The sequence below is a fragment of the Patagioenas fasciata genome, chromosome 2, assembly GCF_037038585.1.
Source record: "Patagioenas fasciata isolate bPatFas1 chromosome 2, bPatFas1.hap1, whole genome shotgun sequence".
Classification (NCBI taxonomy): domain Eukaryota; kingdom Metazoa; phylum Chordata; class Aves; order Columbiformes; family Columbidae; genus Patagioenas; species Patagioenas fasciata.
Window position 1 is genome coordinate 26119044 of NC_092521.1, and position 26499 is coordinate 26145542.

The 26499-nt window shown below is 38.8% G+C and overlaps 1 protein-coding gene across 1 annotated transcript; it reads left to right on the forward strand.

The window, feature by feature from the left end:
* On the forward strand, nucleotides 1-25742 carry VIRMA (vir like m6A methyltransferase associated). The gene is made up of 24 exons (XM_065830949.2): nucleotides 1-130; nucleotides 2924-3039; nucleotides 3300-3386; nucleotides 3766-3814; nucleotides 4410-4578; nucleotides 5273-5395; nucleotides 5924-6208; nucleotides 6945-8097; nucleotides 9428-9919; nucleotides 10660-10814; nucleotides 12472-12554; nucleotides 13015-13108; nucleotides 13238-13782; nucleotides 14342-14577; nucleotides 15314-15566; nucleotides 17088-17305; nucleotides 18570-18702; nucleotides 19263-19415; nucleotides 21331-21491; nucleotides 22195-22291; nucleotides 23279-23445; nucleotides 23607-23938; nucleotides 24779-24922; nucleotides 25388-25742. The coding sequence occupies exons 1-24, from the start codon at nucleotides 68-70 to the stop codon at nucleotides 25543-25545; spliced, it is 5466 nt and encodes a 1821-aa protein (XP_065687021.1). The 5' UTR covers nucleotides 1-67; the 3' UTR covers nucleotides 25546-25742.
* Nucleotides 25743-26499: the final 757 nt, after the last annotated feature.

Genomic DNA, 26499 nt, shown 5'->3' on the forward strand with positions numbered 1-26499 from the left:
GGTACTGCAGTGACCCGGAATCACTTGTGCTGGCGCCCGGAAGCGCTTCCCCCTCTCCCGAGCCAAGATGGCGGTGGATACCGCGACCGAGCTGCTGTTTTTAGACACGTTCAAGCACCAGAGCGCGGAGGTAACGCGGCGGGGGCGTCTGGGACCGCCGCCCCGCTCTTCTTCCCGCTGCTGCTGGCGTCCTCCTGCCCGCGCTGGGGCCTTCCCGGGCGAGGGCGGCTGCGGGGCGGGGAACGGCGTTGGGCGGGCGAGGCTGGGTAGGCCCGGCAGCGGCTCACGCCTCACCAGGGGTCTGGGCAGGAGGGAGCAGCCCCTGCGCTGGTGCTGCTGGGCGGAGATCTGCCCCTTCTCCCCACTTAGCTCAGAAACCTTTCTGAGGCCGCAGAGCCGGGCCCCGCGGTGCGCTCGGCCCTCTGTTCTGGGCTAAGAGAGGGAACGGCCACGGGCAGGAGCCAGGATTTAGAGGCAACGGTGGGGAGAACCTGGTGGGAGACTAAGAGGGTAAAACTGGTTGAAGTGCTGCATAGGGAATGAAGTCAGGCAGAGGGCCATACCCATTCCCTTGAGAAATACCGAAAGCTTTGCTGTAGTTAATGAGAAGGGTGGTATTTCTGGCCGTGTGAGACTGTAGAATGTTCCGTTAGGTTTATGCAGCGTGTGTGCATCCAGAGCAAGAGGAACATTTCCAGCCTACTTTAGCAGTGGGAGTTCATACATATGTTCTGCTTTGATGCTGTTGGGATCCTGAGCATCCTTGAAGCGGGTTTGCCTAGGGCTCTGTGTTCTTCAGGGTACAAGAAGGGGACCATGAGGGGCAAAGCAAAGTGTAGTGTCACCTGAGAAGGATGTTCAGTTCATGGACAGGTGTTAGGAAAGGCAAATGAAGTATTTTGAACTGATGTTGCAATTAAAAACAAACAGGAAGCTATTCTGCAGTTCTTTCTAGCTGTCAGGATCAAAGAGATCCACATGTCTTTTAAATTCTACTATTTAAGACAGTATTTGGCAGGACATGCTGGCCACTGCTGTTCCCCTGTGTAGGAAACCCTAGCCACTTTTTTCTGTGCCCGCCCCCCCTGGACAGTGTGTTCTCTGATTGAATGTTTTTAATTGTGTATAATGTTTTCTGGTACTTTCATTCTTGCCAGTGACATTTTCCAAACCCAAACCATACTGAATTTTTATTAAAGAAAAAGTAGTATTTTACATGCTGTAGAAAAGCCTTCTATATGTTATACTAATTCTTCAGCTAAATGGATTGTGAGTCTTGCCTTGGAACTTGGATTTCTTGAAAAGTACTGCTGAGTTTTCTAAGAAAGTTATTTGACTTAACTATGCAGTTTAATGTGTTGAGCAGTTATGTAGTAGTTTGGTTGGTTGTGTTGTGGTTTTTTTTTTTTTTTCTTTTTAATGTTTTGGAGGGAAACTGGACTGGATTCACTTGTCATCCTGATGGTGTTGCTGTCAGGGCTTAATCCCATATAATTTAAGCAGGAATTTGTCTGTCTTTGGGCAGTGCTGCTGGGAACGCAGCCCCCTCAGCAGCAGCCCTTCTTCCAGAAACCTGAGCCTCCATGTGACACATACACCTTTTTTTAAAGGCAAAGCAAAGAGTTGCCAGAGCCCTTGCTCCTCGCAGGCCACAGTCACCCTGTTCCTGTTAATAAAGCCACGATCCCTGTCGCAGCGGGTTCCTTTTGTTCTACTGCCCTCCTCGTAATACTTCATCCCTTGGGCTGAGCCATTGTGTTTGTTTGCTAAAAAGTGTTATTGTTATTAAATAACAGAAATATGTGCCCCAAAGCACACACTGAAATATTACTTTTAAAACTTGTGGCTATTTATTTGTTTATTAGTTTTCTAAAAGTCTTAGTACTTTCTTGCCTTATGCTGGTAATTTGGGGTTTCTCTTGCTTTCTGATTGTGTTGGAAGTTATATGACTTTTGGCTGCAGATCAATTTTTTTTTAAATTTTCTTTTTTTAGTTCTGTTGGTAGATAGATAGACACTTGTATCAATAGTGTTTTGGGTTTTATTTCTTGCTAGTGCAGTCTTTGCTAATCCAATTTGCTAATTGGAAACATGTAACGAGAAATCTGATTCAGAGCTGCTGTTCTAGAAAGTCTTGATATGCTTACAGTTGGACATATAGTTGATCTGTGTTTACTATTTTGGAAGTGTGTATATGATAGAGGTGATGTATAACTACAATAAGAACTAATATAGTAAATTTAGTGAGAGGAGACTTTCAGCATTAATTTGGTGGCTACTACATGAGAAATCACTATGGTGTTATGATTACTTCTTATTTTGCTCAAACATCTTTTGGGAGTGCTGAAGCATAATATGTCTTTATACTTGCTATTTCTGTGTGGTAAACAGAATGTTATTTTCAAATGGTTTTCAGATGTTTTTGCAAAATTGGAGAAATAAGTGTGGTACAGAATTTTTGTACAGGTCTAGTAAAACAGATTTTTAGTAACGTTATTTCTAATATTACACTTGAAATAGAACATTTGCTAATGTTTAAGGTTAAAACACACATTTTCTTTAATTATAATATTGATATGTTTTATTAAAAGGGAACCATATACTCAGTCTTTTTTAAGTTCCAGTTTTTACCTTTACTAACGTACTTTCTGTTAGAAATAAAGTGTTAATGTTTAAAAGATAAACGGAACCGATCATGTAAATAAACCACTAACGCTTTCTATAAAAAATAATGTTAATTATATGAAAAGTGCCAGAAGATTATAAAAATAAACATTTTCTGTTTAACAGTGTTTAACATTTTGTAGAACTGAATTTTGTAATTATTAAGATTGCAACCTTAATTTGGTTAATAAAGAACATGAGTACGTTATGTTATTTGCATTTTACATTTCTTAGAGCTTTTTTATTCTTTGTTTTGTAGCAAAGTACCAATGTAGATGTAGTTCGTTTTCCATGCGTGGTTTACATAAATGAAGTGCGTGTGATTCCTCCAGGAGTGAGAGCTCATACAAGTTTGCCTGACAACAGGGCTTATGGGTAAGTGTGAGATAGTAGGTATCTTATTCAGGAATGCCACCTTCTTATTTTTTCTTGAACTTTTATATCTCAGCAGAACTTCCTATATAAAAAGGTAAAATGCATGTATGTGTCTGCTGAACTTGTAATTATTTTTGGGAATTATTTAAACAGTATAATTTAAAGGTGTTTTGTTTCTTTTTTTTTTTTCCTCTTGTTAGTCCTACTTACTCTGATAAGCAACTTGACAGATTTAATTTTTACTTATGTTCTGTTTCCAGAGAGACATCCCCACATACGTTTCAACTGGATTTGTTTTTCAACAATGTCAGCAAGCCAAGTGCCCCTGTTTTTGATAGGCTGGGGAGGTAGGTACTTTCAAGATTAGTGCGTGACTTCGTTATCTACATTTTTTTCCTGAGAATTTTTTAATGCAGAAAATACACAATAGAAAATCTGTGTCTCCCATGATTTTCATGTTTTGTCTGGCTTTTGCTAGTTTGTGTTTTTGCCCTTTTCCTCCAATCAGTGTGGGAGTACAGAGGTTCATGCTTTAAAGAAGAAAATATTATTTTTTTTTAAATGAAAAGTATTTTTAGAAATAAGTGATTTTGCACTCTTGTTTTTGAGAGCATTTATTTGTTCAGTGTTTTATTATTGGTTTATGTGTTTAGTGCTGCTGTGTTTTATTTCTGTAAACATGCTTTATATTAATGGAAAAATAACTTTGTATATTTTACTTAACAGCCTTGAATATGATGAAAACACTTCAATTATTTTCAGACCCAATGCAAAGGTAATGCAATGTGATTTAAACTCCCTTTTCGACATGTCTGTCATTTAGGTATAAATATGGTTGCATGTGGTACATTAGCTCTGTGTAAAGCATTTATTGTTTAAGATCTTATTCTAAAACCTGCCGGTAGTTCAGGTACTGATCACTTTAGAGTCTGCATCTATAATGGCATGAGCTGTAGATTTGATGGCTCGACCATTCCCATGGAGCTTTCCAACACAGCTATCCACTGCATATGAGCAAAAATGAATCAGAGTGTTGTGGCTGCAGCCCACAGCTAAGCACATAATTTTCAGTTTACTTCATTCAGATTGTGTTTGTGTGACCCACAGTAACGTTTTTTCCGTGAATAGGCTCTAGTGGATTAGGCAATATATTGCAAAGACTTGAATGCTTTCAGAGAAAGATTATTTATTTGTTATAATGATTGAAAACGTTTCAGTTTTCAAAATGTAGGGCAAAGAGATACTTTAATGGTCGGTTTTCCTTTCTTGTTTTTATGCAGATACTGATACAGTGATATTAAAATCAAATAGCTTTTCTGAAGTTGTCTTGTGTTGTTTTTAAGTGCTTTTTCTGTTTTTAAAAAAAACAGGTCAACACGGATGGATTGGTTCTAAGAGGATGGTATAACTGTCTGACTTTGGCAATATATGGCTCAGTTGACAGGGTGATAAGCCATGAGAGAGAGTCACCTCCTCCACCCCCACCTCCACCACCACCTCCCCAGCAACAGCCTGGTTTGAAAAGAAACCCAAAACATGGTAAGGGTTGTGAGAAGATACATATTTTTTTTAATCAACAGTATAGTATCCCATCTTAACAAAAAACCGTATCTTTCACATTTGATATTTCAGTGGCTTTATGTCTTTGTCATTTAGTTTTGTATTTTGTTTTGGATTTATATTGAACGGTTTTAAGTAGATACTTTTCTAGTGCTTTTTTGAGAGTGGATAGGTATTAGAATGGCCATGAATAGAATCCATGAGCGACTTTTTGCTTCAGTCTTGCTTTTAGATTTAAAATTACAACTGTCTTGTTCAGGGCACAGCTATTGGGCTGCATAATTTGGATTCTCTGTGTAGTAAAAAATGGTTGGAAACTGCAAAAACTGTCAATTGAGATGTAAATTAAAAAAATAGCTCAGATGTTATTGTTAGGCTTATAATATTGCTAGTGCCAAAGTCAGAAATGGCAATTACCCATGTTAATTTATTAACAGTATTGATTTTTTTATATAATGCTGTATTAAAGTTTGCTTATTGATGTAGTTCTTGTTTACATCAAAAGTGACTTCAGCAAACTGCCTCATGTACTGCAGAGGCAGAATACAGATTAAATAACAGCTGGAAAATGAAGATGTTTCCTAGTCAAAAGTAGCACTGAAAAATTAAAATTTCCTGCTTCTATTCCTGCGATTTCACTAAATGCAAGTTTTTATTTTCACAATAAATATAGTTGATGGAGAGAAAGAAGACCAGTTCAATGGCAGCCCTCCAAGACCACAACCTAGGGGACCGAGGACACCTCCAGGCCCTCCTCCTCCTGATGATGATGAGGATGAACCTATGCCAGTGTCAGGTAGAATGAGAACAGGCTGTTTTATCTGCAGCACATCACTGCTTAGTGGAGGCAGAATTCTGTGTTCCTACCTGGTGTGAGGTTTTCTGTCTGCTGTTGTTCTTGCTGGACAGATTCAGTTTTAGGAAAGGGATTTGAAAGAAAATCTGTTTCCTATGTTAAATGGTATCAATTTAAAAGTTAGTAGATTTGAAAATATCAACTGTTGACCAATACACTTCTTGAACATGCTGCTCATATTTTATATAAATGTTCTATTGACTCTGCTATTCATTGTCCTTTTCCTCCATCTCTCTGCAGCATCTACTGAGTTTTGTGATCTCCTTATGGGAGAACTCTTTACATATTTCTTTATAGTCTTACTGAACTAAGTGATTGTTGCTAGTGTTCAGTCAGATCACCTGAAGATTGTCTTCAATATGCTTTTTATTGTATCTCCACTATGTGTAATGCAAAATTCTGAAACATATTCTTGAGCATTGGATATCAGAGAAGTACTCTTATTTCTTAAACTGTGTATGTTTTTAGTGGTTGGGGAAAAAGAAGATGATGTGGACCATAGGGAGGACTACTTTGAGCCCATTTCTCCTGATCGAACATCTGTTCATCAAGAAAGCCAGTATTCTGATGATGGAGAAGTGGAGGAAGATCAACCAGAAGAAGGAGAAGATGAAGATGATGTGGATGTTGAGGAAGAGGAGGATGAGGATGATGATGATGAGCAAACAGTAGACAGTATTGCTGATGATGAAGAGGATGAGGATGAGGAAGATGAAGATGAAGAAGAGGGTGAAGACGAGGAAGAAGGCGAAGGTAAGTTGTAAAAAGTTAAGAAAAAAAAATCAGGTTTATGAAATTTTGATGGCAGTACCATTATCATGACTAAGTGTGAGGAGAGTTGGATCCTGTGGTCATCTCACCATTGCCAACCTTATTTATAATGCTGACGTCTCTTGAGAACAGTATTTTGCCATGGAATATTTATTCATTTGTTCCTGTATAGTAAATCTTCCTCTTAATTTGTGTAAACAGAGGGAAATAGATACAGCTTTTATAGGTGAGAATGAACATTTGATCTTGTTGTCTTTTTTGTTTAAAAAGGTAGGAAAGTGGTGAAAGAAATTATTTCTTAATTAACAATCAAGTAAAGTTTTTTATCTAATAATGTCAGTAGTCATCTTCTTGCATTACGTAAAGTTCCCACCCATGCCTGTGCAAAATTTCAGGCTAGAAGTTTTATGATAGATGCAATCATAGGAAGAGAACTGGACAGTATTCTTGTAGTAAAGTATACCCTAGTTAAACTTGTTGCTTTATACATTCTTTTAAATGTCTCTGTTATTACATTAAAAAAAAATCTGTCAACTGAGGCTTTGACTTATATCTGGAGAGAGAAAGCTTTCTGTGTATTACTGTATGATTGTTCTATAACCAGTAATATTTGCATTAAATAAATCATTACTTTTTATTTTGAGCAGATTCTCAGCAGTTACAGGCCTGGTTTATCCATAATATATTTTATTTCATAAATGAATCTTTTTCGTTTTAGGCGATGATGGATATGAGCAGATTTCAAGTGATGAAGATGGAATTGCTGATCTGGAACGTGAAACATTTAAGTATCCAAGCTTTGATATTGAATATACTCCTGAGGATCTGGCATCTGTGCCTCCTGTGACATATGAACCTTTTGAAAGGGAGCTTGGACCTCTTTTATACTTTAGCTGCCCTTACAAGACTGTATTTGAAAATGAAGTTGGTAAAATAAAGGACCAAGACCCAGAAAAAGAAAATTCAGGGGCAGTCGAAGCCTCAGTTAAATTAACTGAACTGTTGGAATTGTATCAGGAGGAAAGGGGTGCAAAGTGGGTCACTGCATTAGAAGAAGTACCAAGTTTAATAGTAAAAGGATTGAGCTACCTGCAGGTGAAAGACACAAAGCAAGACTACATTACCCAGCTGGTAGACTGGACCCTGCAAGCTCTGAACCTTCAGGTAGCTCTCAAACAGCCCATTGCTTTGAATGTCCGACAACTCAAAGCTGGGACAAAATTGGTATCGTCTTTAGGAGAATGTGGGACTCAAGGAATAACGGCACTCTTGCAGGCAGGAGTTATTAATGTGTTATTTGAACTGTTGTTTGCAGATCATGTATCATCCTCCCTTAAACTTAATGCTTTTAAAGCTTTGGATAGTGTTATTAGTATGACTGAGGGAATGGAGATGTTCCTCAAGGGTGGTGTAGATGTACATGAAAAAAGCGGTTATCAGAAGCTCCTGGAACTCATACTCTTAGATCAGACTGTGAGAGTAGTTACTGCTGGTTCTGCAATTCTGCAGAAATGTCACTTCTATGAGATTCTGTCAGATATTAAAAAGGTGGTTGATCAGTTAGCAGAGAACACTCCTTCTCTTCCTAATCACTCGGAGACAGAACAGGACCAGGACTTGGCAGGGCTTGAAAGAACCAACCAAGAGTATGAGAATGATGTGGAGGCTCCTATGGACATGGATCATCTTTTGGAATCTTCTAATATAAGCGAAGGAGAGATGGAAAAACTTGTTAGTCTTCTTGAAGAAATCTTCCATTTGATGGAAACTGCTCCTCATACAATGATTCAGCCACCTGTGAAATCATTCCCAACGATGGCGCGCATTACAGGCCCTCCAGAAAGGGATGACCCTTACCCTGTCCTGTTCAGGTATGGCAGTTACAAGCTTGTTACAGATTTGTTTTTTTAAGGATGACCTTGCTGACTAACACTTTTCTAGATGTTTCACTTTATATTTTATTGGAGGACTCTGGATTGTGCTTGTAAAGTCTGAGAGAGTCTGATAGTTAGTGTACATGTTATTTTGTTGGCTTTCCATCAACCTAGTATGCATATAACAAGAATCAAGAATGTTAGGGATTGGAAGGGACCTCGAAAGATCATCTAGTCCAATCCCCCTGCCAGAGCAGGAGTTTACACAGGAAGGTATCCGGGTGGGTTTTGAATGTCTCCAGAGTAGGAGACTCCACAGCCTCCCTGGGCAGCCTGTTCCGGTGCTCTGTCACCCTCACTGAGAAGAAGTTTCTTCTCATATTTAAGTGGAATCTTTTGTGTTCCAGGTTGAACCCATTACCCCTTGTCCTATCATTGGTCGTCACCAAGAAGAGCCTGTATCCATCCTTGTGACACTCACCCTTTATATATTTATAAACATTAATAAGATCACCCCTCCGTCTCCTCCAAGCTAAAGAGACCCTCTTGTTATTACAGGCACTGTGCTAGCACTTCAGTTGCATTCACAGATCCCAGTCAGTTGTGCTGGTCCTGTACAAGTACATATTTGAAAATTGTTGTAGATGACGAGAGTTTTCTCTTTGTCTTGGAACACGCCTGTGCACATGGATCAAACAAGCCTGGATACCTCTTTGTGCATGCTGAGCTGGTGAGATGTGAGCCAGCCGTGCTTAGAAGTGGTGCTGTTGTGTCTGTCTGGGTCTCCTGCGTGGCGCGGGAGTCATCGAGGTCTGCCTGCCTTCAGCCATTTAAAGGATACCATGGGTTATTTCTGTTAGCAAGTTTCTGTCTAAAAAGCCTTTCTCTAAATGCTAACAGTTTTCTTTGATAGTAGTGGTGTAGGTCATGGCTGATTATAAGTATCTACATTCAGAGTCTTCAAATCACCTCTTACATATGCTGTAATGGTTGATTTCTCACCATATTTAAAACATTTAGTGCAGTGTTGATGATTCAGATACAGCAAATTTAATAAAATATAAACTCTTTGTAGATAATGTGAGGTTTTTTGGGTTATTTTTGAAGATCAGAAGTTTATATTTAGGCATTTCCTGTAAATCTTACAGCAATTATGTTCCATAAGATTAAAATTTTGTACTACTTTACGATTAGTTAGTATTTCTCATAGTCTGCAGAGCATTAAGTACTGAAGTTAGGAGGCATGTAATTTTATATAATGTTATGCAGTGTTGACAGATGATTGTAATATTACTGATTATTTTCCTGTTTGTTTTTTATTTTTCAGATATCTTCATAGTCACCATTTCTTAGAATGCATTACTTTGCTACTATCTATGCCAGTGACAGGTGCACATCCAGGTGTGCTTCAAGCTATACGAGACATACTGCGTTTCCTGGCGCAGTCACAGAAGGGTCTTCTTTTCTTTATTTCTGAGTATGAAGCAACAAACTTGTTGATTAGAGCACTTTGCCAGTTTTCTGATCCAGATCAGGAGGAAGGTCTCCAGTCAGATGGTGCCAATGAAGATACTTTTGCTCTGTGGCTCCTACATTCAACACAGACATTGCAGTGCATTTCAGAACTATTCTGCCACTTTCAGCGGTGCACAGCCAGTGAGGAGACCGACCATTCGGATCTGCTGGGAACACTTCACAACCTTTACTTGATTACCTTTAACCCTGTGGGAAGATCTGCTGTGGCTCATGTATTCAGTCTGGAGAAGAATCTCCAGTGTCTTATTACTTTAATGGAGTACTATTCCAAAGAAGCTTTAGGGTAATTTAAGCATTTACTTATATTCTTTAGGTTTTTACATTCAAAAAGTATTGTATCTTTTATGAATCAGTAAATTTAAAATATTTTTTCTTTTGGATCACGATCTTTTTGTTTAAAAACAAGACAAAAAACTTCTAAATAGAAGAATGTAATAGAAAATGAGGCTTATCATTTGTGATCAAGTACTTAAAGGCCAGAATCTGTGTAGTTCATCCACAAAGGCGTTGTGATACAGGTCAGACTTTTGGCTGTGTGAAAAACAATCAGTAAGTAGGCAGTTTTCATTCAAGCATAAAATTTGACTGAAATGAGCAAAAGATTTGAGTGTGGAAATGACAATGGACACTTCCTGGTATGGGACTCTTTCAGTTCTGTAACTTCTTAGAACTGTTAAAAACAGTCATGGTTTTCTCTGAACAGGCTCTGTTACTACTTTAGGGAACAGTGTTTTTAAAGCGAGACAAAATTTTGGAAAAATTTATTTGCTACTTCACTCCATTCACTGCTTTCAACTCTCATCTTTTTTGGGTACTCAGATAAATCTGAAGTAAATGTAAACAAAAGCTTTCCATTTATTAAAAAAAAAGGAGAACTTTTTTTGTTGTTGTTGATAATTATATGGGGCAAGCCTTGGTGAAAGTAAAAGTTCTGTAGGTGGATTTTTAGGGGTCAGAGAATGAAAATCTAACAAATATCCAGTTGCACTATTTGAGATCTAAAGCAAATCTTTCTTGTTTCAGAGACTCAAAGTCTAAGAAGTCTGTTGCTTATAATTATGCCTGCATCCTTGTTTTGCTGGTGGTTCAGTCTTCCAGTGATGTCCAAATGCTGGAACAGCACTCGGCGCCTTTGCTGAAGCTTTGTAAGGCAGACGAAAATAACACCAAATTGCAAGGTACAGTATGTGTCATTATCAACGGAATTGTTTGAATGTATAGTATAAACCTTTTATATGTGGGTGATTGATGCTTCACAATCATCTGGTTTGGATAATGTATAGAATGAAATTCCTTTTCCAGCTGCATCCGATTAGTTGAGTCACTGAGATAATGTGTAATTTTTTTCTGTTAATGAGAGTTAAAAAGGAATTCTTTAAATTATTTTTCAAGTAATATTAACTACCATGAATTTTGGATAATTACAGGAGGTTTGAAATTAGTTCTGTGTTGAAAATAGAGCAGATTTTAGTAAAACTGGACTAACAGTGAGCTGACTCTTTATTTTTGTTGTTTCCTTTAGTGATGTAACCTTATAGGATCTATATATACTAGTAAGTAATCCTGGGACCGTTTTCTTGCACCTAGGCCAACTGGCATGGAATAGTCCGTGCTACCATATTAATAAATCTTTTGACCTCCAAATTGTGTCTCGGGGTGTTCCCTGTGTTGTGTTGGCTCACAGATCAAGCCCAGGTCATTTGGAAAAGGCCTGCTGGGGACTGCTCTGACACCTGAACTGAAGCTCTGATGTGCATAGTTGTACTGTACACTGCTTAACAGACTTATGTGGACATACCAGTTATTTTTTCCAAGACTTAAATGCAGTGAAAGAATCACAGAATGTCAGGGATTGGAAGGGACCTCAAAATATCATCAAGTCCAATCCCCCTGCTGGAGCAGGAACACTTAGATGAGTTTACACAGGAATGTATCCAGGCAGGTTTTGAATGTCTCCAGAGAAAGAGACTCCACAATGTCCCTGGGCAGCCTGTTCCAGTGCTCTGTTACCCTTACTGAGAAGAAGTTTCTTCTCAAATTTAAGTGGAACCTCTTGTGTTCCAGTTTGAACCCATTACCCCTTGCCCTACCGAAATCAGAATTCTTCAAAATTTTAGTTTAATTCCCCCCTCTGCTATGGTTTTTTATCTTTTCTCCTCACCTGATCATCTGTTTCATGAGAAACGGGACTAGTTTATTAAACCAAATCATGAAATTAGTCAGAGAATAGTTGTCAGTTCACATCCAGTCGACGACCTTCAAAACTTCACATTCTTTTAAATATTTTCAGGAACAGTAGGTTTTAAAACTTTAAATCTGTTGTCCCCAAAAGTGGGGACTTTAAAGTTATTCTGGACTGAGAGACACTGTTAATCTATAAGGATTTCTAGAGAGAATGTGTGTTACTGGTGCAGAGATTGCCTACGTTTGTCTATTTATTAGGAATTTCATATTCAGTTTGTAGTAACCTGTAATGTACATTAAGGGGAACGTGCTTTGATCCTTACTCTTGGTGACTTTTTCTGTAGCTGACAATGGGGACCCATCGTATCTTTTAAAAAATGTTTAATTACAAATGATAACTTGAGAATTACTTGAGTGTTCAGGTTGACTTGAGCGAAATTTTGTCTGTGTGCATAAGCTGTATTGCCTGTTCTGAAGTTTTATTTTTGTTGATGCTTTTTATCTGGATACAGCTGCAACATATGCCTTACAAATTTCACACTTAGGCTTAGTACCCGTTGAGTACATGTAGTATATTTTTATTGCAAAATGTTTTATATTCATAAATGCACCGACATGTTACTTGATTAACTCTTTTTTTTTTCCCCTCAGAGCTCAGCAAGTGGCTTGAACCTTTGAAAAATCTTAGATTTGAAATAAATTGTATTCCAAATCTCATTGAATATATCAAACAGGTTAGTAAAATACAGGTAGATGCTTTTAGTTGTGCTCTGTAAGCTTAGACCTTTTTCTAGTTTGATATTTTATCTTAGGTATGTACTAATATATGATATTTGAAAATATGTACTATTACCCGAAGTAGATGTTTTTATTAAAGCTTATGATCTAGGCTAGTTCTTGCTGTCAGTTATTTTTATTGAAACAAAATCTAAGGTAACTACATGATGCAAAGATCCAACTATTTAAAGATTTCTTTCTTGCCATAAAACCACAGTGCAAATGTTGACCCTTGCTTTTTTGCTTCTGCCGTGTTTGTGACTGCTTTCCAAAAGGTAGAATAATTGAACTTAAATTTTGCGCAATATGTACAATAACTAAATACAGTACTTGAACACTAAGCTAGTGGTATACTTGTTGTAAAGTCCTGCCTTGTAATATGGGTTCTTTATTTTTTTGTTTCCTCTCCTCGCAAAGAATATTGATAGTTTGATGACCCCCGATGGAGTTGGTCTTCCTACTGCACTTCGTGTGCTTTGTCATGTTGCATGTCCACCACCACTGGTACAAGGTATGGTTGATGTATTTATATTGCTTGACACAGAAATCTTTGTTTTCTGAGTCTTCTACTTGAACATGTCTAACTATGATTTCCCAGGAGAAATGCAACATTTAGAAATGTTATTTCTTTTCTGTACAGGTCAACAGAAAGACCTTAAGTGGAATCTTGCAGTTATTCAGCTCTTTTCTTCTGAGGGAATGGACACTTTCATCAGGGTATTGCAGAAGCTGAACAGCGTCCTTATTCAGCCTTGGCGACTCCATGTCAACATGGGCACCACACTTCACAGAGTTACTACTGTTTCTATGGCTCGCTGTACTCTTACTCTCCTCAAAACAATGCTGACAGAACTCCTGAGGGGTGGATCTTTTGAATTCAAAGACATGCGGGTTCCATCGGCACTTGTTTCTTTACACATGCTCCTGTGTTCTATCCCTCTCTCAGGGCGCTTAGATAGCGATGAACAGAAAATTCAGAACGACATTGTTGATATCTTACTGACTTTTACACAAGGTGTTAATGAAAAACTTACCATTTCAGAAGAAACTTTGGCAAACAATACATGGTCTTTAATGCTGAAGGAAGTTCTCTCTTCAATTTTGAGAATTCCCGAAGGCTTTTTCTCTGGACTTATACTGCTTTCAGAATTGTTGCCTCTTCCACTGCCCATGCAGACGACTCAGGTATAATTTAGATTTATTTATTTTTTAAAGGATTTGAATTACATATAACCTGTAGACCATTTTCGTAGTTGTGGAAGAAAACAGGTATGTGAAAAGATGAATTAAAGCTTCTGCAAAGCATTTGTGTTCATATAGATTCTTTGAAGATACACCTTTTTCATTAGAAACAAAATTGTTCCTATTTGGAACATGTTTTTAAATTAGTGGTTGTATGTTGTTGTTTTGTTCCTTGTAAAATTATCTAGACTCCCGTTCTGTTACTTAAATGAGTTGGAGTTTGGAGTTAACCCGGAATGCCAAACTCTTGGTATATTAAGGCTTTCCTTTCTTTTGGCATGGATCTTGAATTTGTGATCTTTAATAAGTAAGCATAAAAGGCATGTGACAACCCATGGTTCTGAAGCTGGAATCGTGCCATGTCATTCGGTGTTAATGAAAATGGCTTTGTGTGTCTTCGAGGCCAGTATTAGTACTTAGTCTTTGTTTATACCTTATTGCAGAATTCAGGTTTTATGAAAAAAGTTGAAAGGGAAATCCTCCTGTTCTTCTGTTCCTGTAGGTAATTGAACCACATGATATTTCAGTGGCACTCAACACCAGGAAGCTGTGGAGTATGCATCTGCATGTTCAAGCCAAACTGATACAAGAGATAGTTCGATCTTTCTCCGGTTCATCTTGCCAACCTATTCAGCACATGTTGAGACGTATTTGTGTTCAGTTGTGTGACCTGGCTTCACCTACTGCTCTTCTTATCATGAGGACGGTATTGGATCTGATTGTAGAAGACCTACAGTGGTATCTTTGTTTTCTACTGCAAAGATTTCTTTAATGAACGATTAAATTTATCTTTCTTCTGTGCAGTACATTTAGCAGGAGGAAAATACTTTCAGAAATATTACTTATCCATGATGAACTGAATGAATTCTCAGTCCACTGCCATATGCTGTGTCCTGATAATGCTTAATGTTGCCAAGAAACTATCTCATACATTTAAGTTTTGATGTAGATGGTTTCACATTGTATGTTTATGGTAAGTATTGTAGGAAGATTTTCTCCAGGCTGTCCCTTGCCTGTGAAGAGCTTCTAAAGGATCTACCTGATATAAATAAGAAAAGTAGGGCAGCAAAGTTTGCTATTCTGGGTTTTGCATACTAACAGGAAAATGGGTAGGTGTTTGTAAGCTGGAGGAGGTTGGATACTACAAATTCAGAGGGTTTGGAAACAATGAATCTTGTTTATTTAGAATAATTATCCACAGAATTAGATACTGTTTAAATTATATAAAAGCATATTTATCCGTATACAATGAGATGCCATGTAGTGTGTTAAATGCATTGCAGATTAGTTAATTTCTGATGCAAGCAGAAGTCATTTAGTGAAAGTTGAACAGTTTTCAAAAAGTAAATTGTAATTTTAAGTATGTAAACCATTTTTTTTTAAAATGCAGAATTAGATGACTCCTGTAATGGTTGTTTTATAGTTTTTCAGATTACTTTAAAAGCTTTTTCAGAGTGCATTGATATCTTTTCAGCAACACAGAAGACAAAGAGAAACAATACACTGGGCAGACCACTCGATTGCTTGCTTTACTGGATGCCCTGGCTTCACATAAAGCTTGTAAATTGGCTATCTTGCATCTTATCAATGGAAATACTAAAGGTGATGAAAAGTACGCAGAGGTTTTCCAGGAGCTCTTGGCTTTGATGCGATCAGCTGGGGAGAACGTCACTCATCAACAGTGCGCTGAATATGTTACTTCCATTTTGCAGTCCCTCTGTGATCAGGTATTTTCTATATTTAATGCATAATGTGTGTTGATAATTGTAGGAGACAATTTAAATGAGATTATTTCCTAGGTGCTTTCTTTTTTCCAAAATAAAAAAAAAATCAACATTGTTAAAATACAGAAAGAAAAAAATGTGTATGGTTGGCTCCTTAGGTAGACTTGCTGGCTTGTTGCTCTTGAGTGTAAATCTAATTTTATGTTATCTCCCTTGCATTATGTGCACTATTCTAGTAATTCATTAGAGGCCAAGAACTGAATGGCACAAAGATTGACTTGTCCCCTCTGCTGAGAGAGGGATGTAATTTCTCCCTATGGGCCACTGACAAAACTTGAGTTGTCACTATTCACTTCTTACCCAGTTGAATAAATTTATGTATCTCTTAGCTGTCCAACTATAAAGATATATATGATATGCTGCTACCAGAAAACTTGGCCATTAAAAAAAAGAACCCTAAGTTACCAGAGCAAGGTAAGAAATGTTATCTGAAAACTGAGTCATAGACTGGCATCGGTAGTTTCTCGTTGGTTATATGCATAGATTTGCATGTCATTATTTGCTTTACTAGTTGCATGTATTTATTCGCTTTATTTTTTACCCACTTAGGCAAAAGACATTTGAGCATTGTTGGGCAGTAGAGAATAATCAGTAATTTGCATATAAACAAGAGACCTTTGCCCATGCAAATTCATTGTGAAAGTAAATATTGTTTTATTTGATATAAAATGTGGAGGAGCAGTAGATCTTAAACTTCCTAGGTGGTATCTGCAGCCTCCTAATTTTCGCAGAACCACGAGATCATAGAATACCTCAAGTTGGAAAGGCCCCATAAGCATCATTGAGTCCAGCTCCCTGCTCCTAGCAGGACTACTTAAAGTTAACCCACATGACTAAGAGCGTCATCCACTCTGTCAGGGTTGGTGCTGTGACCACATCCCTAGGGAGCCTGTTCTAGTGACCGGCCACCCTCTCTCAGTGAAGAACCTTTTCCTAATGTCCAACCCGAACTTCCATGACACAGCTTTATTCCAGTTCCTCTTGTCCTGTTGCTGGTCACCAGAGAGAGATCAGCACCTCCCCTTCACTGCTTTCCACGAGCAAGTTGTTGGCTGCTGTGGGGTCACCCCTCAGCTTTCGCTTCTCCAAGCTGAACAAGTGCAGTGAGCTAAGCTACTCCTCGTGTTTTGCTGAATGTTTTCAGATTAAGGAACGGTTTGACTACATAGGCAAGAAGCTGTATGCATATTATCCAGTGACTGTTTGGCTTCTAGTTGTGACTCTGCTATCACATTTCACCCTTAGAAGTTTTTGTGATTTAAATACCAATAATGGTTTGTAACCCTTAACAGAACCAATTTTAAAAGGATACTCTGGATAAGTATTTTATCACTCAGTAATGACTGAAATACTGAAATAAGATGAAAAAGGGGTAGTGAAAGAACCTAGTTCTTCTGTGATTTATACTTATTGCTGGTATTCTGAATGCATTTTTTTACTCTGCGTATAATAATTTTTTTATAGGATATTGCACTCATCTTACCAAGTTCATCAGAAGGCTCTGTGTCTGAATCAGAGCAGCTTTCCAACTCCTTACCAAGCAAAGAGCTAATGCCCTTAATTTGTGACTCTCTGATGGAAACATTAACTAATTCTGAGAGCAGTTACAATTGTCTGCTGACGTGTATCCGAACAATGATGTTCCTTACAGAACATGACTATGGCTTCTATCACTTAAAGAGGTATGGTATTTTAAGATACCTGTGACAACTTAAAATGATTTAAAAACTTCTTTAGTGTTAAATCATTTCTTACTTATCTAGTAGGAAATGTTGAGGATAAGGCAGCTGAACCGTCATTTCTTTGGACTTTAATGTTTTACTCAGTATTTTGGTCTTCCTTCACTTCAGGTTTTACCTCTGAATCATTTCTGCAGTATACAGACAGGAGTACTTTCTTTCAAGCTACAAACAAAGTATTGAAACAAGATTTGTACACTCTATTTCCCCACTCCAAGGCTGGAGGATTAGAATGAGAAACAGTGCTTCTGTCTTTCCCCTTGGAGTCACTCCGAGCTCTCATCTGGGACACCAGAGAGCTGTCTGTCATTCCTTCTATTTTGAGAGGATTCAGTGTACACTTCCTAGAGTTTTCTGACCTTCAGGCAGTTAAGGCTTTTGAAATAAGTGGTGTGTATTTGTGGTGGGTTTTTTTTGTTTTTTGCTACTTTTTTGGACTCAACTCCCTTTTGAGTAGAATACATACATACATTGGACAGTGCTGTGATATTTTGGCACTTAATTCCTTGTCTTGTATTTGGACCTTTTTGTGTCCACTGAAGGTGAGGTACAGACAGGCAAGAAAGTTGTGAGGTTTCCAAAGAGAAAAAGGTAGTGCCTGGAGCCCTGTCAGTGAAATGTTGTTCCAAACACTCTTCTAAGCAGAGCTGCAGAGCTACAGAACTGTGCTGCTCAGACTGCAAGAAGCGAGACAACCTGCAAATGAAAAATAAGCAGGTTAAAGATGCTGTTGTTTCTCTGATCCTATATGTCGAACTGTCAGCTTCAGTGTGCACAGCCTTGCTGGTTCTATGTTGATTATTATTTATTATTATTATACCTTTCTGGTTTGTTTCTGCAGTTAGGCATCATGGGATACAGTGAAATTGTAAAAGCAAGCATGATCCAGCTTTATACATAAGGCCCTTGTGCAAGCAAATATTTCTGTACTCCTATCCCTTTTCTGCTAAAGATGAAAGTGTAATTTCTTGCAGGTTTTAGAGGTATCACTGTAGTATGTATAGCTGCATATGTGCAGACTGAAATATCTGCAGATACCACTGATAAGAGCAATGGTCTTGTACAGAGAAAATAATGAAGCTCCAGCTTTGCAATCAGAACTCAACTCGAGAACTGTGAAATTTGCATATATGTTGTTTTCTTATAACAAGTTACAGGTCACAACATATGCACTAATAAAGTATTTTCCCTCTTTTCATAAAAACAGCTCTCTAAGAAAACACAGCAGTGCTCTATACACTGTGTTAAAGCGAGTAATAACTAGTTTTAGCAAAGACACGGGTGAACTGGCCTCGTCTTTTTTGGATTTTTTGCGACAGATCCTAAACACTGACACACTGGTAAGTGAATATGTATTGAATACTTACACAAACTCAGCTGCATGTCTCTGAAATCTGCAGTGTGAGGCATTCAGGAATAATTATTTCAGAAGGCAGTTGAATATGCAGATTGCTGTGTAAGGCAATCATCAGTAGTCCTTCACTGCTTTCCATCAGTAGTCTTAGTGCTATCTTTATCTTCAGCAGGAAGAACAGCAGATTGGTTCATGTTGATTTCTTAAGTGAATAGCAAGCTATTGTGTCTGGGTTTTAGATTCTTGGCATCCTGCTAGAGAGGTGCTGTATGGATGTGTAGTATAGAAGGAAATCTAAAATAGCTGTTAATTTTCTGATACAAACCTCAGCTTGTATAGGAAAGGATTGCATTCATTTTGATGCAGCATCTAAACTTGCCTATTGAAGTGTACATTATTAAAATATTTTTCATAATATGTTTTAAAATCAAGATATTACTCTTGTTTTGCTACATTTGCTCTAATGTACATTAGAACTCTCAGGGGTTTGCAATCCAAAAGATGAGTATTTTTGTATACTTATTTTTCACTTGTTGAATATTTCAGGGATGTTGTGGAGATGATGGAAGCCTTATGGAAGCAGATGGTTCTCATCCAGCCAGAACGCTGGGTCTGACTACTGCAGAGTTAAAACATCTACTGCAAAACAAAGAAGAAACCCCAGAAAACCTGCTGCTTGATCTGGAGAAACATGTTATGGTAAAAGAATTCAAATAATCAAGCTGCTGATGTAGTCTTCTGTCTGAATGCATTTTTAAAACAATATAGACTATACCTCCTTGATAAGAAGGGTGAGCAATTTTGTGGCTATGTTGTGGAACTGGCAATAGCTGTTACCATTGTTTTAATACTGATATCCAAAATCACCTATTCTGGTGCAGGATGGATTCTGAATTCATTGTGTTTGTTGTGGTAATGCTGAGAAGTTTTGGGTAGGTTTGGGATCCCTTTGTGCTGAGAGTATTTGCACACTTGGAGAGCACAGGCAACTGTGTGATGAAAGGCAGCAAATGTGTACAACAGAGTGCTGGATAGTGGTGAGCAGATTGTTAATGTAACACTGCCTTGCTGTGGCTTGGTGTTGCTGGTGACCAGTAACAACTGGAACACCCAGGAGCCACCAGTGGGGCTGATATTGCTGTGGCTTGGTGTTGCTGGTAACCAGTAACAAGTGGAACACCCAGGAGCCACCAGTGTGGCTGATATTGTTGGATCTTTTCATCAGGGACCTGAAGGAGGAGTATGTCTTCAGTGGATTTGTGGATGACAGTAAGCTGGGGGAGTGACTAAAGTGACAAACAGCAAAGCCTCCATCCAGAAGGACCTCAATATACCTTTTAGGATTGGTTTAGCAGAAAGCTTGTGTGGGTCTTTAGGAAAAATGCAAAGTTCTGCAGTGAGAGCAGGATAACCCCATTTCTTGATGTGGGCTGGGTGATTATGATGGATGTTAGGTGGAACAGGGGCCAACAGTGCCTGGTCACTGCAAGTGAGGCATTGTATTCTGAACTATCCTGCAAGGAGCGTGGTCTGCAGATCAAGGGACTACACTGTCTTCTCTCCCTGGGATGCTGGTGAGCTGTTATGTGGAATGCTACATTCACCTCTGGCCAGAGTTGCCCTCTTGCCAGTTCTAGAGAGATCTAGGAGAACTGAAGAGGGTTCTACCAAGGTGGTCAGGGACCTAGAGCACGTGTGCTTCAGAGAGACGAGGGAGTGGAGCTTGTTTAGTCTGGTGAAGAGTGCTTACGAGCTATCTCAGAGCTACTTACATTTTTTGGGGGAATAGTAACAAAGGCAGTGGAATCAAACAGCTTCTGGTAATTCCAGATGATAAAACAAGGGACCATGGCCCCAAGTAGTAGCTTCAGAGGTTCAGGTTGACATTGCGGGAGGAGGGGGGAATCACTGAGAGAGAAGTGCAGCACTGGAACACATTGCTCAGAGTGACTGTGGACTCTGTTACTGGAACCTTTTTCAGACATGGCCTGAGTTATGGCTGACCTGATCTGGCTTTGATGATAGTCCTGCTTTGAGCAGGGACGCATTAGACTAGAGGACATGTAGAATTCAGTAGTGACATTTCTGTGATTCTGATTGCAAACCTAACTCTGATATTCAAATCTAATCCTACATAATAATAATACAGCTGGGCAGCAGATAGCTAATTAAGAAGAGTCCATAAAAGAGCTTCTTAACAGCCTGCTGGTCACAAATGCCTTTTCTGTCCCTTCCCCAGCTGCCGACATCTGTGGCAAAAAATTAAAAGCCACAGCTGTGCTGAAGGAGAAATAGCAGACACTTGAGATGTTAGAATGCTGTAGCCCAGAGCCTGTTCATGAAAACCTGGGAGGATGCCTTCTTTGGGGCTGTGTTGTGGAGGTCATTGCATTCACTGGAAACAAAGACAGGAATGTGCATGTGGTGACATGGTGTGTTTTACAGCTTACTGAGGAGCTCTCTGCTGTTGTGTGCCTGGTTGTCTTGGTTCCACTATATTGTGGATAAATAGACTGTTTTGTGTAGTGTGTCCCCCTCTGTTGTTTAATTAACAAAAGCATGTTTTTTGCTCTGAGGAGGGGAAAAAGTTCTGACTTGTGATGTGTTGACTTAGGATCGTTCTAAGGAAGATGATGGCCTTGAATCCTTACTGGACAACATTGTTGGAGTGAGGCAGATGTTGGAATCAGCAGGTGATTCTTGTCCTCTGAGTGACCAAGATGTAGAGCCTGTTCTTTCTGCACCAGACTCTCTGCAGAATTTGTTTAACAACAGGTAAAATGGTTAAATGTTTGAGCATACTACCTGTGATTTACTTAAGAAAATACAATAATTTATGCATGAGTATATTACAAAAAGGATCTAAGCAACACTGTTGTCACTACTACTGACTAGTCCCAGTGTATTTATGTTGTGGTTTAAAGAGGCAGGCAGCTAAACACCACGCACAGCTGTACATGCTCCCCAACCCGTGGTGGGATGGGGGAGAGGATCAGGGAAAAGGTAAACCACGTGTGTTAAGATAAAGTTTAACAGGACAGAAGGGTGCTACACAATGCAGTTGTTCAGCACCCATCATACAATACCCAGCCAGATTGTGGGCAGTGGTCCCCAGCTGACTTTTCCCTGGTTTATATATTGAGCATGATTCATATGGTGTGGAATATCCCTTGGCCAGTTTGTGTCAGCTGTCCTGGCTGTGCCCCTTCCCAGCTTCTTGAGCATCACCAGCCTCCCCCCTGAAAAGTCCTTGACTTGGTATAACCAGTGCTTGGCAACAACCAAAACATCAGTGTATTATCAACACCCTGCTAAATCCGAAACACAGCACTGTACCAGCTACTAGCAAGAAAATTAACTCTATCCCAGCCAAAACCAGGACAATTTAATTTCATGCCTCAGGTTCTGTAATGCTGCATATGCTTGTAGGTAGTTGTAGTTCATAACCAATCAGGCATTTGGCATTGTTTTGTTGCAGGACTACATATGTGTTGGCAGATGTAATGGATGACCAGCTGAAGTCCATGTGGTTTTCACCCTTTCAGGCTGAAGAAATAGACACTGATCTGGATATGGTAAAAGGCTTCGTTAACATAACCGAAGTGGATTTAAAAATGAGGCTTCTGAGCTCGTAGCATCAGAAATTCATGTGGTCAAATGGTTTGTTTTCCTGACCTCACCCACATACAGAGGTTGGCATTTGTTAAAGGTTGTTGTCAAATGCCTTCAGGTTCACTCAGAAGCAGCCACAAAATTGGCACCTTCTGCAGTGCTCTAATGCAGACGTCATCTCCTTTAGAGGAGCAGTTGTTACCTGTTTTTGCATTGCTGCTCCAACATAGATAAAGAATGCGATATATTTTCTTTTTGTTGCTTGTCTTCTATCATTGCAGTAATACACAAAGAACCTGATAGTTACACTCTTTTTTTTAATCTTTGCTCTGATGTGACAGAAGTGGAACAAATGGCAGTAGTACATGAAACTACTTGCACTAAAACTTATCACAGTATTTGAAACTTGATTTTTATATTTTAAACTTTAAATGGAATTTTGAAAAATATACAATGACATTATTTCTTTTAAACTAAGCAGTTGACAGTGTCTTAATTTCTTATGTGAGAAATAATGGGTTTCTGTTGACTTCATTGCTTTCATTCTTTTTTAGTTTTATTATTTTAAAATTTAAATGGAAAGATAGTATTTTCGTTTCTTAAGCAAAACCAAAACTATTGATTCCTGTATAAAAGCAGCATGAATAAATTTATTGGACTGTGGCTTTAGCAAAAGAGTGCCTCAGTGTCAGTCATCTAGTGACAAGACAGATGTTCATACTTGACAACTCTGCCCTTGACTTAGAGATTCTGAGCCATTGAGACAATTTTGCTGCAGCTCTGCTTCTTTTTGTTTTGAGCTCACTGCTGCATTGAAAGGTAGAGGGTGGAGCTTTTTTGCTCTAGTAGAAGTACCCTCGCTGAATCTCATCCATCCTGGTGCAACATTTTTTCATCTTCAGAGGTGCTAATAATGATGGGCATGATAAAATTAAACTCTCTCATTGCAGGTAAAAGTTGACTTAATTGAACTGTCAGAGAAGGGTTGCAGTGACTTTGACTTGCAAGCTGAATTGGAAAGGTCATTTTTGTCAGAACCATCATCTCCTGGCCGCACAAAAACAACAAAAGGATTCAAACTCGGCAAGCACAAGCACGAGACCTTCATAACATCAAGGTGAGATGAGTTAAATGAGTAAACGGTGTGTTCAGCACTGTTTTGTATATTCTCAAATTATGAGATACCTTTCAAATTCTGCCTCCAATATGGAGAATGCCTTATGTTCAATATGACTTCATTTTTACGTTAACTAAATAAATCATGGTTTGTCATGACAGTGGAAAATCTGAGTACATAGAACCGGCAAAGAGAGCTCATGTTGTGCCACCACCCAGAGGAAGAGGCAGGGGAGGATTTGGACAAGGAATTCGACCACATGATATCTTCCGTCAGAGGAAACAGAACACGAGCAGGCCACCCTCCATGCACGTGGATGATTTTGTTGCTGCAGAGAGCAAAGAAGTGGTTGCTCCAGATGGGATACCACCAGCCAAAAGGCCACCAAAAGTGTCACAGAAGATTTCTTCACGTGGTGGGTTCTCGGGGAATCGTGGAGGACGAGGAGCTTTTCACAGTCAGAACAGGTTCTTTACACCACCTGCTTCAAAAGGTACGTTGTCTCCTGTATTAAAATTGGAGTAAATGAATGCTAAAAATACTTCAGTAATACTAACCCAATTTACTTGCAGTGAATCATCCCTGCTGTGAGGTGTTCCTGAAGCAGTGTTGTTTAAATAAGTTGTTGAGCACTAGAAAAGGTTCTCTTGAGTGCTGTGGAATTGAAACAAGGCTGCGAGTTCTGTGTTGCCTCTCTCTCCCTCTCTGTTACAAAAGGAGTTGGCTGTTTTCTTTGAACAACTGTTGGAGTGCTTCAGAGATGCAGTCAGAAAAATAAAAAGCTTTCTCTACCATTTGTGACATGAAATCAAGCGTCACAATACATCTCTGGGTTTAATGAGGCTTTTGAATAAAAGGCTGTAAGATCCTGACAAGAATAAGATGTAATTTTCAGTGAGCCTGGAGATTCTAGATACAGAGTGTTTATTTCATATATAGACAAGGTTGCATTCCTTTCCCTTCCATCCCATAATTAGAGCAAGTCCTTGCACAGTAGAAACAGAAAATACTTCCATTTAGTAAGGCTGTAAATATTAGGATTTACTTTACCACAAAACATTGAAGTATAGGACGTTATCTTAATATACTAGATAATGTGAATTATTTTAAACCTGTGTTCTTATCTGAAGAGTGGATATTTTCCCACAACAGTCACTTGTAGACTTTCAGTCAGAACACCGAGGGTATGTTGATGCAGAGTAGCTTTATCTGTTTGAATTATGTAAGTAGTATTATGTTTACCACCCTGAGTATTGTGAAGATTGAAATGAAGGAAAAAAACAAAGGAGTGATGTTTGCTCAACAGCGTGTGGGTTTTTCTCTCCCTATCTAGGAAGTTACAGTCGACGTGAAGGCGCTCGAGGCTCAAGTTGGAGTGCACAGAGTACGCCCAGGGGAACCTACAATGACAGTAGAGGTGGTCAAAGCAATTTTAACAGGGGTCCACTGCCACCACTGAGACCATTAAGTTCAGCAGGTACATGGTATTCATATGGGCATCGAACTATAGAAAATTCCTTGAATTTCATTTTTGCTTTACAAATGAAACCATGCAAGGATGCTGCAGACACCTTGAAATTCGGCAAATGTTTTAAGCATATATGAACAGTTGTCACTGAGACTGTGTCAAACACATGCTTTCATACGAACTGTCCTGTAATCCATAAAACTTGCTGAATTGAACACTTGATCGCAGAATCTTAATTTCGCATTCAGATTTTTGCAATTCAGTTGTCTTCGTACCTACATGGTAATTATAGAGCGAAGCAAAGCAAAAATGCTTGCCTAAAAGAGAAGTGAAAGTTAAGAGGAGAAAACAGACCCCGTTTGTGTCTCATCTTGTTTTTGTTCCTTACGCTTTCAGAGCAGCTACTACGCCTAGGGCTTCTTTTTTTTTTTTTCCTTTTTTTTTCCAACTGAGTATACTTTTCTTTGCTTTAAGGCTACCGACCGAGTCCTCGCGATCGTGCTTCCAGAGGCCGGGGTGGAATTGGACCGTCTTGGACAAGTGCTAATAGTAGTAGCAGTGGTGGCTCAAGAGGAAAGTTTGTTAGTGGAGGCAGTGGAAGAGGTCGTCATGTACGTTCCTTCACGCGGTAAAATGAGACCTAATGGAACAGCCCAACCGTGTGGACTTCTGTGAAGAAGACAAAGCAAGCGTGGCACCAAAGGACCAATTCAGAGTTACCGGGATCTGGAGGACACCAAGAGAATATTTTTGTCTGAAGAAAAGTTTTTGTTTGATACAAGACTTGAAATTTCAATAAAATTCAAGACATTTTGTGTACAATTGTAAATTTTTTTTGTTCCTTTTGAAAAAAATGTTTTAATTTTTTGTGGACTTCAGTAGACACCTCAGTAAAAAGAACCTCTTTAAGACTTGAAGGACTTCTAAAATATTCATTGTGCCAAAAGAAAGGTACAGGTGTTTTGTGTGTGACTTCTTACTGCAAGAATATTAAAAAAATATATATGTAAGGCAATTTTAGGTTTTTCTCTCAGGTTTAGAACCATTAGCCTTTTCTCGTTGTTTTGTTTTGTTTTGTTTAGCCAGTCTGAGTTATTAATGAATGAGGTCCATCTAACAGTGGTTGAAGTAGTGGGTGATATAAGATTACCTGAAATTAATTGTGAAAGAATACAAATGTGAACATCATTTATGTAGGTTTTGTTGTACATCTTTGGTAATGTGATTAGACACTTAAGATCCCACACCTGTTAAAATTAGTAGAAAATCTGTCATTGACTTCAGGCAGAATGAGACAACACTCTAGTGTTTACTTTACAACTCCAGCTCATGCATTAGGAGCACAAGAGTTACTTCATTGGAAAACAGAGAATGCTTTGAGGATAAAAGGCAAGAAACTGAACCCTTAGAGAGCCTGGAGTTAATTACTTCCCGCCTCTCTGCTGCCTGGGGTAGTTGAGGAGAAGGTCTAGAGGCAGATGTAGAAACTGAACCACCACACAGTGCAGCAGCAACGCTGAACCTTCCCTTTGAACAGATGGTTTGGATTTTTGTTTCTGTAATTAGACTGAGATATAGTGCAAAAA